Below are 19464 nucleotides of genomic sequence, written 5' to 3'. Positions count from 1 at the left end.
AGCTGCTGCCAGAGCAACATTTTAAAGAATCTGCACAGTTCATTGAATCTCCAGTGGCCAATCAGAAGCCTCGCTGGGCAAAAGCCCTATCTGACCCCGCCCACTTTCTAAACACACTGGGTGGGTCCCAGGATAGGTGTCAGCAGGCACCACTGTAGCCATGGATGCCACATTGGGGGCGGGGAGGGCTGTTCTATAGGCAAGAAGGTGAATGTGAGCAGCAACATGGCTTCTCAGGAGTCCAAAATTGTGATAGGTCACGTTTCTTTTCTCTTGGTAAGCATGAAAAATGGATCTCAGACTTCTACAGGGATCATAGGAGCTGGGAAAGTGGTTTGCAGGTCAATTTATTCACTTTAGAGCCTGCCCCTCTCACAGAGACTCTAGTAGGATTGCACGGTCTCGATAAATGCAACCAATAGGATTATATCAATGGTGCGACCTCATTTGGAATACTGTGTGCAGTTCTGGTCACCACACCTTAAAAAGGATATTATAGCTTTGGGAAAAGTGCAGAAAAGGGCAACTCGAATGATAAAGGGGTTGGAACACTTTCCCTATGAGGAACGGTTAAGGCGCTTAGGGCTCTTTAGCTTGGAGAAACGACGACTGAGGGGTGACATGATTGAGGTTTATAAGATTATGCATGGGAAAGAGCAGGTAGAGAAAGAGGTACTTTTCTCCCTTTCTCACAATACAAGAACTTGTGGGCACTCCATGAAATTGCTGAGCGGTCGGGTTAGAATGGATAAAAGGAAGTACTTCTTCACCCAAAGAGTGATTAACACATGGAATTCACTGCCACAGGAAGTGGTGGTGGCTACAAGCATGGACGGCTTCAAAAGGGAATTAGATAAGTATATGGAGCAGAGGTCCATCAGTGGCTATTAGCCACAAGGTATAGATAGGGACTCTGGGGCAAGTAATGCTCTGTCTTCTTGGTGCTTGGGGGGGTCAACAGTGGGAGGGCTTCTAATGTCCTGGCCCCACTGGTGGACCTCCTGATGGCACCTGGTATTTCTGGCCACTGTGTGACACAGAGTGTTGGACTAGATGGGCCTTTGGCCTGATCCAACATTGGCATCTCTTATGTTCTTATGTTCTTATGTCCCTTCCAACACTATGGTTCTATGACTGAATGCACAAGCTCATTCACAACCAAGGAAAACAACAGTGATCTTCTGACTCTTGCATCTGAAATTATAAGACAAATGCAATTTCCTCAATGGGGAAACAGTTTCAAATTACAGTTCTTATGTCCCTTCCAACACTATGGTTCTATGACTGAATGCACAAGCTTATTCACAACCAAGGAAAACAACAGTGATCTTCTGACTCTTGCATCTGAAATTATAAGACAAATGCAATTTCCTCAATGGGGAAACAGTTTCAAATTACATGAGTACTGCTTAGAGATACCCACCAGGGAACATGATATGTCTTCAAGCTAAAAGATGCATACTTAACTTTTGCCTGAGACGCAGAAAGATTCAAACTACATCACAGCACAGACAGCCAAGGACAACACGCAAAGTGGTAATGAAAGGACAGGTTTAAAGTTTCACAAGAGATTCCTGCTCAAGAAAATTATGGATTACTGGAGAAAGGTGAGCTTCAAGGACCTTGGTGAGATGATAGCTACTGTGGCACAAGGGCTAAGACCATGTGTTGTCCTAGTTCAAACATTTCTTTTTCTATGAACACACTAGGTGGCCTCTGTTTCTGCCCCAGCTGCCCCTTTCCCCTCCATCTTCAATATGGTGATATAAAACAGGGCTATGGGAGCACTTCTAAGAATTGCCAAAATAATGTACATGAAATGCTTTGATACTTAGGAAGAATACAGAAGCAAAGTAGTATCCTGAGCCATCAGTGAGTGATGCTTTCTAAAGAACATCCAAATCAAAGCATATGCTTTTATTGTTATCATCATCTTCCTGCTCGACTTTGAACTGATGGTCCAAAACAAACTTGGTGCAAAATATAAATCATGTCATTCTTATACCATTAGGCTTTTTTAAAAAAAATCCTGGATTTATAGGCATTGTGTTTGAGACCAAAATTGTTTAAAAATCCTAGTCACTGTGATTCATGAGAAATGTGATAATGATCATTGGGCCAGCTTAGCTACTTAGCTGTTGAGCGCCTACACTGCTTGGAAAGCAAGAATGGATCTTTATTGCCAAGGGATAGCATCTATTTATTTATTTTTGTGCACGTACAAGAATTCAAGTAATACATGCCATGCTGTCAAACTGTTAACCCTGCATTCAGTCCTCGTTTGTCTCATACCACTGGGACAGGAATAATTGCTTTTGGACTGGCAGGAGACCAACAGCGAGAGCACTGGGCTTCAAAGTAGTTTCATTAACACTACAGCTAATGGGGAGTCATGCAGGTAATTCTCCCCCATCACTGGAAAAGTTATCCTTTTGAAAAACAGCAGTTCTCTCTTCTTTTTCAAGTCATGAAAGCAGATGGGTAGAACCAGAGTCATCACCGTTTACAGAACCTTCATGCCAACTGTGCTAAACTGGGTTTGTTTTTCAAATACAAAACCGCATCAATATAAGGCTACACTGCCTAGAACAGGGGTGGCCAAGTTTCTTCAATAGTGTGCCACACTATCAGAAATTTATATGTGTGTTGGCCACATGATTTTTGTATTGATAATGATGATGAAGCATAGGCTTGTTAGGTATTCAAAAATAATGGATTTTTAAGAACATAAGAGATGCCAATGTTGGATCAGGCCAGTCCAACACTCTATCGCACAGTACTAGCAGTAATACAAAAGCAGTACAAAAACCCCTTAAGTTTAATCAACTTTATTCATACAAAAGGGGACAGTTCCAGACTTAGTGGTAGTCTCTGATCAATTTTGATCATGTCAGTGAGAATACTGGTATATAATAGACTGAAGTACACTTGAAAACTGCAGGGCATATTCAGTCAGGGCACATCCCAGTTTTGACTCCAGGGTTACATCACTAATTATGGTGGCTCTCAGCTTCAATTTCAACAGTTTCATGAAAAAGAATGTTCTTTTACAGAGCCAGTTGCATCTAAACATTTTCCAGAGTTTGGCCTCAAACTCAGAAATTTCAGGATAGTTATGGGTTTTGTTTTGTTTTTTGGTCAAGTCACAGCCAACTTATGGTAACCCCATAAGGTTTTCAAGATAAGAGACGTTCAAGGCAGGCAAGATGTGACTTGCCATTGCTTGCCTCTGCATTACAACCCTGTTATTCCTCAGTGGTTTCCCATCCAAATACTGACCAGGGCCAACCCTGCTTAACGTCTGAGATCTGATGAGATCAAACTAGCCTGGGCTATCCAGGTCAGGGAAGAATTCATATACTTGCCTCCAAAATTCCAAGGATACTGTTTCTTATTGCTGGGCATACTTTGCTTCCATCTCAATCAGCTCCTCTTGGAACTGAGCCATACTGAAAAGACAGATGCTTATCAGCTGTTCTTCATATTGCCCATTTCATGATGTAATTGTAGTGGAATTAAGTCTGAACAGCAAAAAAATGTAGTTTGAGGCAGGTCGCATTTGGTCCATGGGCCACATTTTGGACAACATTAACCTAAAATATCCCAAAAATAACACCTTAGGCAGCATTTATATAGTCTTCAATTGGTGGTTCTGATTTGCCACATTCCTTTTTGACTGATCCGCAGCCCACACATCTCACAGGAAACTGTAAGAATCATAATGCTACAGCTGCCAATCTGAAATCAAGAGTCCAGTTTTGCTGCCTCCTTTTTTGTCCTCATGCTTACCCCAACTATCTCTGTATCCTAATAAAGGAGTTTAAATAGTCACATATTGAACATGATTCTCGGAAATTTGTACAAATAGATTTGCTTCCACTCCTGCATTATTTTTTAAAGAAAACAGATCTTACTGAGACCTGTCAGAATTCATAAGACGAGATGCTATATGAACTATTTTAATGTCACTGTTCATATCTGAGGTGGGGAGTTACTGAGAGAAGATTAAATACAGGACTATTTCAGATTTCAGAAAACTGTGTGCTGACTTCCTCAAAGGCCTATCAAAAGGCTGAATTGCAGTAGAAGCTTAAATATATTTTATGAGAACATCAGTGGGACAGATGGTGGATGACAAACAGTTTTCTCTGATGGAAATTCAAATCAAAACCCAACTAATTTTTATCTCAGAACACTGAGGCCTAGTCTACAGTAAAACTCATCCTGGACTGTCTGAGATCATTTGGGATGGAGAGGCAGGGGAAGGGGCAAGCATTCACTGTCTGACAGACACAAATTCCGTCATGCAGAAAGCTAGAAGACAGAAGGCTAAACAAGAATGTTTCTCCTAGCTTTATATATGCAGGGATTTTTTTCATTGGTGGAAAAATATAATCATACTAACCCCTTGAGGCACCCTTTGGGGACAGGAGAACATAATACTTGGGGTCCATGAGGTTTTGAAAGCACCAGCCCAGTCCATTGCTCTCTTGCACATGCTGTTTATCAGAAATTGACTGGTCCAAGCACCAGAAGGCATAGCTAGCTCCACCCCCTCAAGTTTAAAACCCATTACAAGGGGAAAGAGGCACAATGCTGTAACCTGCCTCATTGCCTGGAAACATCCCTGAGATTCTTCTTCTCCCACTCTTCCTCTTCTTCTCCCTCTTCCTTCTCCTAGCTGGCTTGCTTCTCCCTATCTCTCTGCTCCTGTACCCTCTCTATCTTGCCAGCCTCATCCCATTTCTACTTCCTCCCTTTTTATAGCCCCAGCCCCACACTTGGTACCTGTGCTAAGCGCCATTGTCCTCTTCTTGGTTCCCTGTGCATTAGCCAGCTCCTCCTCTCTACAGCAATGACCTCCCTGAAACCACCTGGGCCCAGAGAACCATTGCACCCTTGTCCAGGCTTGCCCACTGTCTCCACACCTTCTGAGACTCCCTGTAGCAGCCCGCCAAAGCTGCCCTTCTGCTGAGGCTATCCTGGACGTGCCTTTCTGCCCCTGGTCCCACCCCACTTCACCCAGGTAATTTGTTTTTAGGCACAGGGGCAGGCCCCACTGAGTCCCACCCAGCCAGGTGGATTGTTGCCAGGTAGTTCACCAAACTCCTTCACGAGCTACCATCTGATGTTACAGTCCAAGAAGAATCTTACATAATCTGCTTTTTGTGCAGACTGCCTGTCATTCTCTCATGTAAAATATGGAACTTATGTACACTGCTATCAAAGGCTACTTTTGGTTTACAGGCTATTTTTGCTTTATAGAAGGAAGTAACTCATTTTGTGTGCAATCATTACTTCAAAAAAGAAAAAACCCATCCTACAATTCAGTAATAGAAGAACAGCAAGCAGAACAGGAGATCTGATGAGGAGGTGGGTGGCAGAGGAGGTCTCTTCTATTCCACTCTGTCACAAAGCAAGATTAGAACATGACCATGCTGGTTTAAGGTACAATGGCAGTTGTGGGAAGAGGGGGTGGAGCAGGCTGCCAGCCTCTATGGTGCATGCTTCTTGAGAGTCACCAAAGGAAGGACCCCAGGGAAGCAGTAGGCAAAAATCAGCACTGTCAATCACCAGTGATAAGATTACAGGATAGGGTTGCCATTCCCCCAGCAGGACCAGGAGACAACCCCCCCCCCCCATAATCGGGCGCCCCCCCTTCCTGGTTTTTTCCCCCCGCAGGGCCAGAGGCCACCCCCCCCCCCCCAGTATCAGGGGCCACCATCTGCTGTGGCCCAGCTGGCCAGCGGGGGAAGCCCAACCCCTGAGAAGCCCCCTCCCGGCATCAGCATGATGATGTCACCTGTGAGTGACATCAACACATTTCTGACATTGAGGGCGATGCTCTAGGTTTTGGGCAAAATTTTATGGTTTTAAGGCCCAAAAAACCATAGAGTTTTGCCCAAAACCTAGAGCATTGCCCCCGACGTTGGAAACATGATGACATCACTTCTGGGTGATGTCATTGTGGCACACACGCGTCGCACGCATGACAGAAACCCTACAGGAAGGATCGGGAGTCCTCCCGCCGCCAGCAGCCAGGTAGGACTTGGCAACCCTATTACAGGAGCATACAACCTATACAGCTTAATCCAAGTCACAGTCCTTGGCATTTGATGCCTAGCCTGAGTTCAGAACTTAGTTTTGCTGGCAGGTTATAAAATTCTCTGGACTGCACATAAAACAAGAATGCAGACAGGCATGTCTGAATGTTTGCAAATTGCCTTTCCTAAGATATCACCCACCCAGGTTTACGAAAGGGAAGGCATGATCTCTTTTCTCAGAAATCAGCCACTAAACATGAAACTTCATAGTGCCAGTGTAGAAAACAGCAGCTCCAGGTCTCCCCCCCACACACACTATAATGGGTAGTAAAAATCCTGACTCTTGATGTGTTACTCTGACTCTGGAAGCAGCATCCAATAATAGGGGCAGATGAACAACATGATGATCCTAAAACATGGTGTAAATTTTACATGTTACTGAGCTGCCCTTACATGCCACAGAGCTGCCTTTTTGGCACTGTTGTAACTAAAATATCTGGAGCTGATGAGCTCTCTACCCTACAATATCCAAGATGGATTCCAAGATGTTCAATGGACTGACTCCCCTCAGGGAAGTCCATTGAATGCTTTGAGAACTGGGGCTGTGTGTGCGTAAAGTGACATCAAGTCACAGCCAACATGGCAACTCCACAGGGTTTTCAAGGCCAGAGACTAGACAGAGGTGGTTTGCCATCACCTGTCTCTGCATAGCAACCTTGGACGTCCTTGGTTTCCCATTCAGATACTAATCAGGGCTGACCCTGCTTAGCTTCTGAGATCTGATGAGATCAGACTAGTTTGGGCTATCCACATTAAGGCAGAACTGGGGCTACAGAGTGCTAACTAGATTTCCCTCTGTCTTTGACCTGGTCCTGTACTTTGAAGTCCAAATTGATCATTTTGTCACACAACTCTGAGGTAATTAAGGAAGAATCAGCACATTTACACAGTGCAAACAAAAGAATAACTGCCTTTGTGGGCTATTCGTACCCACAGCACAATAACTTCAAAATTGGCTTTTGCCAGACTTTGGCACACAATCAAATCTTCCGTCCAAAAAAACAAAAAGAAAACCCAAATGCAGGAGGTTTAAAGCAGCTCTTGATTTGTTCACAATGGAAACAGAAACCCTACCTTGGCCAGAATTCTCAGCTGAAATAAAAAGGCTACTTTCTACTACAAATTAACATTCCCATGAATAGTACGATAGAACCCCAAAGTTCATTTAAGCCTCATATATGAAAGTATTCTCAGTCAATAACGCCAGAGTAGAACATGTCCAATCATTAATCAGGGATTAAATTGTTCTTTGAACGATTATGAAAACTGAGAGCAATAAATTTTTAAAGGAGCAAGCCCACTACGGGGCCCACAAGTAATAATCCATGCTTTTTAATCAAATAAAGTCCTTATGTGGCTGCAAAGGTCATGGCAGACAGCTAACAGATCTCTAGTTTCATCCTGACAGGAAAAGAAATTACTTTCTTTCTTTCCAGATATGCTTGAGGATGTTGGGCAGAAGGTACAAGAGTGCTGTTAACAGTAACGTTGCCACAACGAGCTAGAGAACTGCTGAGGGATTGGAGGATCCTTTCAGCCCCGTCACCCTGAGGGTGCGTTCAGACGGGGCGTTTCAGCCGGCATAAACTGTACCGGTTGGAACCGGTGCAGTTTATGCCGGCTGAAACGCGATCACACTTACCTCCCTCACAGCGGAACCCATCGATGTATGCCCGTCCACATGCAGCGGGCTTCGGCTTTTTTTTTTTAAAAAAAAAACCCTCAGTTTGAGCATGCGCATAGGTAGCCATCCACAGGATGGCGATCTTTGCGCATGAGCAAAAACCCCATCTTACATTTAAACTGGCCTCCCTGAAGTCCCGGACTCCTCCGGAAGGCTAAACTAAGGACTTTTTCTCTTTTTTTAAAACAAACGCCACGGGGAAGACACAAAGGAGCAGCCCCAGACATGTGGGGGGGGGTGCGCTTCCGTCGGGCGGCTTCGTTCTTTGCAGCCTGCCTCTCTGCAGTTCCTACCTCTCCCTTCTTTTCCCAAGCTGGTTATTGCAATATGGAGCACATATTGCTATGGATCCATTGACTCCCACTGTGACACCCCCCCTTCCTTCTCCCCCCCCCGCCCCCAAACACAACGCTGCCTCCGGGATCCTTTCACCTGGGTTTAGAGTTACAGGCTTAAGGAAAAGGACGATGCATAATCGTAGAATGAGCAAACCGGGCGAAACTTCCCATCTTCCAACGTCTTAAGGAAACTCTCTGGATTTTCTTTGGGTGAATCACGTCAATAATAATAATAATAATGTTGGCCAGGGACCAGGAGGGCACCTGTAGGTGACCAAGACTCTTCTCATCTGAGCCCCAGCGCTGCAGATCCCCGCAATGCAAACCACCTGAGCCGGTCTACTTGGACGTAAGCCCAATGCTATTCAAGGGGGCTTACTCCCCAGAAAGTGCCTCTAGGGGAGCAGCCCTGCTGGTGAAGAAGCGTGGGGGCGTGTGAGATTGCAGCCCGCCCCCCTCCTTCGCACGCCCACACTCATTTTACTTGCAATTCCACACCCGGCACAAAAGGAGACTGCCTCGGAGCGGGAGCCAGGGCGGCGGGTAACGATGCGACGGGGAAGGGCTTCTAGCGGCCAGCCGGCGTCGCCTCCCGCCCGAAGCCTCTGCTTCCCTTTGTCTTCCCTCGGCCGCCGGGACGCTCCTGCTGGGGCTGCTTTCCAGTTTGCACGCCCGTGTAATTCCTGCCCCCCCGCCCCTTCCTATTCCCTTTCTTCTTCCCCTTCACGCCAGGCAGCTCTTTGGGCTGTGCGCAGCCGGTGCCACCCACGCCTTACCTTTAAACTTTAAAGAGCAAACTGGCCTCCTGTTAAAGAGCATACACTAAGGACCTTTTCTTTTTTTAAAAAAAACAAACGCCCGGGGCGAAGCTTCGCCCAAGCGCAAATCGCCTAGTTTTTAAAAAAAATGGCGGGGGAAAGCCGGAAGCCTCAGGCTTCCAACGGAAGTGGCTAGGCACCGGTGGAGAGCGATCAGACGCCGGGGTGCACCGATTACAACCGTTGCACTCAGTTTACCACCACTTGGGACCTAGTGGCAGAGTGCAACGGTGTAAAGAGCTTTACACCGGTTAGGGACAGGAGGCAGATGTGCCCCGTCTGAACGCCGGTGAGTACAACGATTGCAACCGGCACCCTAACCGATATAAAGCCCTCGTCTTAACGCACCCAATGAGTCCTGTGCTGAAGACAGCAGAAGTAAGTGATGACAGAAGGGGGAGCACAGATCCTTTTCTACCAAACCCCATTAAAAAAAGAGACACCGCTGTGGAACAATTCCAGGCATTTATTGAACATCCTCTGGAACAAAATTCTGAATGCAAATTGACAGTTCTGTCGGTCTCTACCCTTGCCTTTGAAACGGCATAGACCAACAACAGAATCACAAAAGCAACGCTTGTTCATGATAGATGCAGGCATGCTGGTTAAACAACTGTCTGGTTAAGGAGTTTGCAGGAGCCAGGCTAAAAGAAGAGAGCTGGCAACCAGCAGAGCAGATAGGTAAACACTGGTCATTCCAACTGTTGGTCATGTTGTAGCCCCAGCAGATGGCTGGCTCTGCACAGTGAAAGGTGCCCATCCTGGCCTCTGCCCCCGGTGGAGGACTGCCTAGAAATGGCCAAAAGAGACACAAGAGCAGTCACAAATCATGTTCATGGTAGCAACAGACATCTCAAGCACCCTACATATGGTGTGGCACCATCTATGTGTTCTTTCAGTTCTTATACCTCCCCTCCCCCCAATTCGGGGTTCTCACACAGTGGGATTCACCATGTTGCAGGATACAGTATCATTACTGGGCCAATACCTTTTAAAGAACTGCGTTGGAACCCTGTTTGCATTGGAGCCCTATTTCATCTGCTCCGTGGGGCTCTGATCCTGCAAGGCAAAAGGCATCATGAAAAAGTCTGGCCAGCTGTAGCAGGGTTTGAAAAGGCTGGAGATTGCCCAGGTTGTGGTTGTGCTGCCTGTTCCCTTCCCCTCCAGTTGCATGTGGGGTTACATTGGCACGAAATCACACTGACACTGTAATGATGTTCTGCCAGCAAATATCTGCCCAGGTGGGAGAGGGGCTTCCTGCACTCTGTGCCCACTACATGGGAGACACCAATATCAACTGTTGACGGAGGAAGAGTGGATACGTTAATGCGCGGTACTGGGGTAGGGGTGATATCTGCAGAAGTCCACTTGAGGCAGGGGATTCCCCATTTCTTGCTTACCTGGATGGGGTGCATTGTCCTTGTTGGAGGAGTGGAGGATTCAGGTTGGTATTTGTGTCCTCATATGGAGTCCCTGTAAATGGTCTGAGCATAGTAGTGTTACCAATATACAGTGCCCACTTGAATCCCTTCCTTACCATGCAAAATGCCTTTTCTCTAGAGATTCCACCACCAAAACCTCCACTTGTGTGTTTTAAGTGTGCATACCTTGAGGGCAGAGAGATATAGGCCCATGTCAAATACCATATCATCTGAGCTATGGGCATCCTAGCTACGGTTTATACAGCTCTATGAGACTTGTGAGTGGCTGCAGACTTCACCAGTATCCTCAGCTGCTCCATGATTGTGGGTGTGGTGGGGACTTTGTTTATATTTATGCAGCATTCTTGCCAGTGGACCATGGACGGGGTATGGGCAGAGCGGCTTAGGAAACCGGACTCTCCCCCAGCACACTCCTGCTGCAAACCATTTTTTGGCCCCTGTTCTGATTCATTCACACTGGATTTATGCCGGCACAGTTTTGGTATGGGTCTACATATACTAATCTCTGAGTTATGCGAGCATGGGGCTTGATTCCTATCCTAAGGAGCCTACTGACTACCTTTAGGATTGTACGATTACTATTCTAAGGCACAATTATTTATTTCATCTGAAAATGTTGTCATATTCCATTTCCATTCTAACTGATGCACCTATTATAAAAATCACCTATTACAACAACCTTTTCTCCTTTGGCTGCCTCATTAATTTCTTTCTGCATCTCAGTATCATCTTCAGAGTAGTACTCTGTTATTCTTTTTGATTGGTATCTGTGCCCTCAGTGTCTCTGCAAATGAGTTTGTGCCTCTTATTTCAAATATAATGAACTCAATGCTTCTTTTGACAACTATAACAGCACCAGTACAAACTAATTGGATGTTTCAGCACATCATTATATATATAGTTGTCTAAGGAATAATCCTAAACAGGTCCGCCCAGAAGAAATCCCATTTTATTCAGTTGGGCTTACTCCTAGGAAAGTGTTCTTAGGAATGCACCCCTAATTACCAAGAATATTTTATCTCTTTTGGTTTTTAGGTTTATCTTTTACCACTCCTTTACATATCTAGAGTGGTGCATTAATTTTCCTACACTTTCAAGGTAAATTTATGAAATATGCAATGTTTCTAAGTGCTTCACCATGCCAGACTGTATCTGCCCTGCTATTAGAGCTCAAGACTAAGACTAAGCCATTTCAAATCTTACTCGAAAAACCTTTTCCACTCTTGCGATGCTCTTGCCAAAGATGGTCCCCAGTTGGTCTCCAATGCCAGCCAGCAGAAAGCCAAAGAGTGGAATCCCAAAGATGGCATACAAAATGCAGAAGATTTTTCCACCCTCTGTGCTTGGAGCAATGTTTCCATACCCTGATGAGACAAAAAACATCACCACAATCTCTTGGTAACAGAGATTCAGAAAGGAAAGATAGAAGTAAACTGAACAACCGTGCAAGTCTGAAAACAACATGAAAGAGCTCTCTTCCGTCCCCAAGATCCTCACATCTGCTCAGATTACCTGACATATGAAACTTTCAGCCATGTCACTTCCCTAGTGGTGCTGGAAATAGCCCTCATGCTAATAAGCAAGCAAGGGCAATCTTATATTCACCTGACACTGAGTCACGCAGCCTGGGTTTCTACTTCCAGCATGATGTATATTTTCAGAGAAGTTCAACCTGGATGTACGTTTTGTTCCAAAAATACAAACATAGTTGATGGCACTGTAGCCACAGCAGGTTTTAAAGATATGTGAGCAACCACCAAACGTTGTTTCACATATGACAGAGCAACAAATCCAGGTTTACCACCAAGTGTACATCAACAGGAATCCACAGGTAAACTGTCTGGATTGGATGAAGCACAGTGTTTCCACAGGTGCAAGGACATCTACCATGCAGTATGACTGTCTCAGCGCCCCCCTCCATGACAACCAAAAATGCCCCCTGAAATCCCATTCCTGGAGGAGAGGGAAGCCCTGGAACAGGATGGGGGAGGCATTTTAGGATGTCATGCTGTCTGTCCGTCAATCATATGCATATTTTCAAATACTATTTTTCTGCAGCTGCTGATGTTATACACACATTGTATATATACAACCAAACACACAAAGTCTTTCAGAGTGCCTTGGTCATCACTTGCTAGTCTGTTTGTCAGCATAATGACAGCAGTCTAAGGAACACAGGGAGCATTCAATGCTCATTCACAAGGAGCAGTTCAGATTTATGTTATCATCCACAGATAATTTTGCACTCCACAGAGTTTGTGCTTGAACCGGGGTTCATTCCCATCCCTATTTTGCAGCTATTACCAGCCAAACATTTCATAATTTCAAAGTGAGAAGAAAATTGAGCAAATTGATTTTTATCAGAATTCATTTTAGTGCACTGAAGGGCCTCCCACCATAATCTGCTCAGAGACTCACAACAATGGAGGGACCGTGGATCAGTGCTAGAGGAACAGCTTTGCAGACCAAAGGTTCCCAATTCAATCCATGGCATCTTTATGTATTTTGTAAAAATTTTAAAAATTTAATAAAAAGTAAAGTTAAAAAAGGACATCAGCCTAAGACTCTGTAGAGTTTATACCAGTCCAAGTAAAACCACAGAATTCCCAACAATTCCTAGAGCTACCCATATCATAGAGTTACCCATAACATGGTTTTATAGTAAAACCATAGAGTAAAACCACAGAGTTAGGGAGCTACTCTTTGTCCATTTTGAATTTTACCTGGAAGTGATGTAGCAATATCAGTGACATTGCTTTTCAATTATTTTTTCTCTTCTTTTCACTTTTCCCAGAAATGAATTCATTGCACTAGGTATGTTGAGTGGAGTATGCTCTAGCGTTTGGGGAAAAAACTCTATGGTCACCAAAGAGTTTTTGCCCAAATGCTAGAGCGTCCCCCACACAATGTGCCTGACGTGATGATGTCACCTCTGGGTGACATCATCTCACTGGACATGTCGGGCAGGATGGGGCTCTTCAGGGGTGGGGCTCCACCATCATGGGGGATGGAAACCCTATACACAACAGAGATCAGTTTCTCTGGAGACAATGGCTGCTTTGGAGGGTGGACTCTATAGCATTGTATACCCTGCTAAAGTCCTTCTCCTCTCCAAACCCTGTCTTCCTCATGCTGTACCCCAAAACTTCCTGGAATTTCCCAACTTGCAGCCGGCAACCCATGCTTGTAGGCAGGGCTTTTTTTTCTTTTTGGCAAAAGAGGTGCCAAACTCTCAAAGGGAAAATAAGTTTTCAATCTGTATACTGAAAACTCATGAACTTTAAAACATTTTAAAAAGAATTTTGTCAAAAAGGTTCCGGAATGCCATTCCGGTGTGTTCCCCCAGAGAAAAAGCCCTGCTTATAGGCATGTAGTCCATGCCAGGACTCTCAGGAAAGTGAACCTATTATCCTCCTCCCACCAATGCTTCGATATACCACAGAAAGACTTTCCAGGAGAAGGAAAGTTAAGCAATACACACGGATCTGCTACTGCTCTGCATAGGACTCAATGTACACTCACAAAGGGCTGCTTACTCAGGAAGACTAGCTAGGAGGTCTCCATCCCATTCAAGCTGAAGGGTCTGCTGCAGCCCTTGTGCATCTGTCCTTATGGGATGGGCGTTATGTGTCCTTTGTGTTAAAGAGATGATCTTTTGCTGCAGCATGAAACATAGCTTTCCCCAGATGACAGATTTTCAAGGCTGCACTTGATGATACATCAGCTCATGAGGGCTTTGTTTCAAGTGGGAAACCACCCTTCCACAAGCCAGCAGACTAGATATTCCATGCTATATCTCTTCAGACATTCCATGGACCATTGCAAACACAAAGCTGGGGGGGGCTCAACTGAGTGTGGTCTAATGGTTAAGAGCGATGGACTCTAATCTGCAGAACAGGGTTTCATTCCCCGGACCTCCGCATGAAGCCTGCTGGGTGACCTTGGGCTAGTCACAGTTCTCTCAGAACTCTTTCAGCCCCACCTACCTCACAAGGTGACTGTTGTGGGGAGAGGAAGGGAAGGCAATTGCAAGCTGCTTTGAGACTCCTTAAGGTAGAGAAAAGCAGGGTATAAAATCCATCTCTTCTTCTTCAGTGGTAGAGCATCTGTTTGGCATGCAGAAGGTCCCAGACCCAGTTTCAATCCCCAGCATCTCCAAGTAACAGTATGTGTGTGTTCATGTGTGTTCAACATATTTTCCCCTAATTTAATCGGGTTCTGGTTCAGTAACTCCACTCAGGATCTCATTCAGTCAGCATTAGCTGCTGACTCCAGATATCCAGGAATAAGTTGGTACGAACACACCCATATTTGCATGAGCGCCTATAAAAATTTCTTTCAGATAGGCCATTGTCTGGTTCTTATCTTGGACAGTATTCACAGTAGCTCAGAATGTAATTATCCTTAAACCCACCTACCCCACAATTCTACCATTTCTTTATGGGACCGGGTTCCTAATCAAAACTGTTATTTGATTAAATGTACACTTTTTATGTCCACGTAGCAGGGAGCAGATCTCACTGAAAGAAAAGCTAGCGAAAATGACCAGCTCTGTCATTCAATCACTGCTGCTACATATATGAACTCTAAATTGGTTTCTGATGGGAGGATAAATCACCTGGCTAACCTCATTTTCAGGAGTGAGTTCTGAATTACGCTGGCTCTTTTTCCACTTATTGCACCAAGCTTCATTCCTTACAGATCTGGTCACAGAAACCTTCAAGAGATTTGCTGATTTCAGGCAATCTTCCAGTATTTGTTATAAAGGCTTCTTGGAACAGACTCTGACAAAAAGGCACTTCAGACTACTTTCCCTCTATTTTATACATGAACATGCAAAGCTGTATTTGCCGCTGAGAGCCACTTCTGCAGACAGCCAGTGTGGGGTAGTGGTTAGAGTGTTGGCCTAGGATCTGGAAGACTGAGTTTTGAATCCATGCTCCACCATGGAAACTCTCTGGGTGACTTTGGGCTAGCCTCAGCCCAACTGATCTCACAAGAGAGGGGAACAATGTGGGCCACTTTGGGTCTCCATTGAGAAGAAAGGTGCAGTATATATGAAGTAAAAAAAAATACATTTCTAGAGTGGACATTGCAGATTCTCCCTATTTTCTGCCCAAAAGAGTAGAAAATTTTATACCAGTGGTGGATTACAGAAATCAATGGACAGCAGCCTAGATGGGGGAATGTGCCGTAACGGAGTTCCGGTACTTCTCCAACAAAATTCTTTTAAAAATGTTTTAAAGTTCATGAGTTTTCAGTATACAGATTGAAAACTTAATTTCCCTCTTGAAAGTTCTGGCACCCCTTTTTTTAAAAAAGAAAGAAAGAAAAGCCCTGGATCTTATCCACTACATGAACTCTTTTTTGTTGTTGCTGTTAAAAAAAGAAGAAATGAAGTGCAGTTATGTTACTGGCACCACAGAGTTCAGATACTTTTAGTACCTATTCCATTAAAATCCATTTCATTTTAGTGGTTTCTAGCTTAGCAATAAAAATGTACTTTAATGCTGGAAATGTGCACAAGTGTACACAGATCAGACCAAGACTGAATTATTTAAAACTGAAGGGGGAAACTGAACAATAATTGCTATCTAGATTATTTCACATATATTACAAAATCTGGCGGTTTAACACTACAATATTTCAGAGGGCCAAACTCTACTGGCTAATTATCCAAAGTCTGTGGGTTTTGTGTAGTCCTTGGAATATCTGTTTACTGGAACAGTTGTTTCACAGGTGTCATTTAAGACCTCCTTTGGAGACAGAATCACTTCCTCTAGCAACAAAGCTGATAGATGAATCAGTAGCGCAGCAAAACAGAAACAAGGCAGAACTTCTGCATACATAAGGAATGCCCCAGGTATGCAGAAAAAATTACTTTCTTAATTAAAAAAGAGGAATGCAAAAATGAGAACCAGCATGGTGCAGTGGTTAGGGTACTGGACTAAGATCTGGCTCTGAACTTTAATTACTTCCCAAGTTGGAGAAGGAGAGGATTTTGTAAGCCACTTTGGGCCCCCATTGGGGAGAAAAGTGAAGTACAAATAAATTTTAAAAATAAACTAGCCTCATGAGGATCAAGTACAGCCTAGCAGGCACGCAATGCTGAAGTCAACTGAATTACAATTAAAAGTAGAAGAAAAATTAAACCAGAATTGGCATGCTAATGCCCATAAGAAATTATGTTGTCCTGGAAAGGGAGATAAAGGAGAAATGGCCGGAATTTGTGATCACTAACATTTATTTTCTGGGGGAACACACCAGAATGGAGTTCCGGAGCCTCTTTGACAAAATTCTTTTGAAAATGTTTAAAAGTTCATGAGTTTTCAGTATACATATTGAAAATCATTTCCCTCTTGAGAGTTCACATGAAACTAAACAGTCACAGTTATGACTGAAGCTTACAGTCCTGTCTACCACATTGGCTTGAAGGTTCAGATGCCTACAGATTTTATCTCTAATTATTTTAATGGCAATCTTAATTAAGATATTTATATTGGTATTTTGCCCTTATTTATTTATGTATTGACTTGTTTAGATTATTTGTTGCTGCTTCTCCATTAAAAAGCCCATAACTAGCATAGATTAAAACTATTAAAACAATAGTCAGTCAAAACAGCTTTTCTCTAACCTTTTTTCAAACCTGCTTTGCTCAGAAGTTTGGGGAAAGTTCACAGGAAAGCCTGGATTTGGTGTAGTGGTTAAGTGTGCGGACTCTAATCTGGGAGAACCGGGTTTGATTCCCCACTCCTCCACTTGCACCTGCTGATGTGACCTTGGGTCAGTCGCAAGCTCTGGCACAGCTGTCCTTGAAAAAGAGCAGTTTGTGTCAGAGTTCTCTCAGCCCCACCCACCTCACAGGGTGTCTGTTGTGGGGAGGGGAAGGGAAAGGAGTTTGTAAGCCGCTCTGAGACACCTTTGGGCAGTGAAGGGCGGGGTATAAATCCCATCTCTTCTTCTTCTTCTTCTTCTGCTTCTTCTTCTTCTTCTTCTTCTTGATGGCTGCCATGTGGGTAGGGTGAGAATGTCTGGATTTTCCTGCCCACTGTTGCCCCTTTGCCGGACCCTGTTCCTATGGCAGCCATTCCCCCGCCCCCATGGCTTCTTTTTAAACCAGCAGTTTCATATTGTTATATCACTATACCGTTATAACTATACATGCAACACGTTCTGTATATTCCCAGCTTTCATTTTTTAAAGTAAGTTTCTATTCCCTTCTATTGCAGAGATTTATCGTATGGCATTCTTTGTAGTATAGCCAGGAGATTTGAAGACTGTCTGGCAGCCTTAAGTTCTAGCTCTTTTAGCATTATGCACCACTAGGTGGCGAGCTAGATTTATTTTGGGGGCTGAGAGAGCTCTGAAAGAGCTGTGACTGACCCAAAGTCACCCAGCTGGCTTCATGTGGAGGAGTGTGGAATCTAACCCAGTTCTCCTGTTTAGAGTCTGTTGCTTTTAACCATTACACCATGCTGGCTCTCGAGGAGAAAGGGCTAAAGATTTACTTTTTAAAAAATGCTGCCCTTTCTGCAATAGAAAGAGCTAGAGAGACTTACTTTTTAAAAAATGAAAGCTGGGAATTCACAGAACCTGTTACTGTTATGGTGGCATATCAATATAACAATATGAAATTGCTGGTTTTAAAATACACTGAAAAAGCCCAGTGTCCTGGGCTGGCCCGTAGCTAACATGGGGCCCACGGGGCCTGGCCCCCTAGTGTTTCTTCTGGTCCCCCTCCCTTGGGCTGCCCCCAAAGCGCTCTGACTTACCCCCTGCACTGTACTTTCATTTAATTAGCTGGCAGCCCCTTCGAGGCCCCCTCCCAAAAAATTCCCTAGCTACGGTGCTGGTCCTGGGGGAGGGCTGCTGCTGTGGGATTGGGGCAGGGAAACCTGCCTTATGAAACCAGCCCCATTGTGGCTATGCTGTATCAGCAACCATACCAGCGATGAGAAAACCACACAAGCCTGCTCCCTTGTGTTCCTGTTCCATAATAAAGCCGCTTCAGCCATAAATTTCGGCAAGAAAGGTCTACCAGCACAACCAGCACACTGATGTTAACAAACACGCAAACAAACAAACAGGAAAACCCTAGGCAAAAACAATGTTTTATCTGGCACCTAAAGGCTTAGGCACCAGGCAAGTCTCTGTGTTCCACTACTCAGTTGCCAACCCAGAAAAGGCCAAGTCTCTTGTCACCTGACTTTAGAAGATGGGGACACACAAAGTAGATTTAGGTGCTGATCTTAGCTGGGGAGGGCAGTCTGATTTGCAACACATGAAGGCCAACCAGCACTCCACAGCTAAAACAGACAATACCAGTAACAGGATTCTAGGAGGATCTGCTTTAAGGTCTAGGACAGCGGCCTTTCCAGACTTGGGACCTTCCTTTAATCTCTAGGTGGAAGGATAAGCCATTAAACTGCAAGCACATGACATCACAGTCATGTGACACCAGCCACATAACAGAAAGATCTGGAGCAAGGAACAAGCCTGAAGTTAGAGCCATGGAGGCTGAGTTGCCTTGCTTTTCTGACCTGCTGTTCCCCTTGGCTTGGAAGCAAAGAGCACCGGGAGGTGTGGTACCCTTGCTGTCTATGCAACTGCACTAGCAGTCCTTCCACAAAACAGCAACAGGAAGGAAGGAAGGTAGGTAGGTCTGTAGGGGCTTGCAGCTTGGCAGATAGGGCTCTAGGCTATGGCTTTCTGTAACTATCAACCCAATATATAAAATATTAGAGCTTTAGCCTCCAAAAAACTGCACTTTTCTGAAAGCCAAGAAACTGGATGTAACTCCCTCGCATTCTATGTCTGCATCTAACTTACATTCTACATAAATATATACCTATAGTCGTGATGACAGTTCCAGCAAAGAAAAAGGCACTTCCAAGGTCCCAGTGGCTGCTGCTATTAGAAGAGGTTCCTGCAGGATTGACTCCTGCATTAGTAGCGATAATGGCTCGCTGCAAAGAAATGGAGAGAAAAATTAGTCAGCAAAATGCTCTGTTGTCAAATACTGCACAGTTGGAGGTAAGCCTAAAATGAAAATTGCAATGCAAATAGCCGTGGGGAACT

At 44.5% G+C, this 19464-nt stretch overlaps 1 protein-coding gene across 2 annotated transcripts in view; it reads right to left on the bottom strand.

Moving 5' to 3' along the window:
* Nucleotides 1–19464, bottom strand: part of KCNK10 (potassium channel, two pore domain subfamily K, member 10) — a 107640-nt gene that overhangs the window by 23751 nt on the left and 64425 nt on the right. For both annotated transcript variants that reach the window (XM_015426653.1, XM_015426646.1), the window contains 2 exons: nucleotides 19235–19352; nucleotides 11590–11750 (listed from right to left, as the gene is read on the bottom strand). In XM_015426653.1, coding sequence (XP_015282139.1) covers nucleotides 11590–11750; nucleotides 19235–19352 — 279 coding nt within the window. The remainder of the gene's footprint in view (nucleotides 1–11589; nucleotides 11751–19234; nucleotides 19353–19464) is intronic.

This window comes from Gekko japonicus, unplaced genomic scaffold (genome assembly GCF_001447785.1).
Source record: "Gekko japonicus isolate JY-2015 unplaced genomic scaffold, Gekko_japonicus_V1.1 scaffold198, whole genome shotgun sequence".
Classification (NCBI taxonomy): Eukaryota; Metazoa; Chordata; class Lepidosauria; order Squamata; family Gekkonidae; genus Gekko; species Gekko japonicus.
The sequence above is the reverse complement of the archived record's forward strand: the minus strand, read 5'-3'. Positions and strand labels throughout refer to the sequence as shown.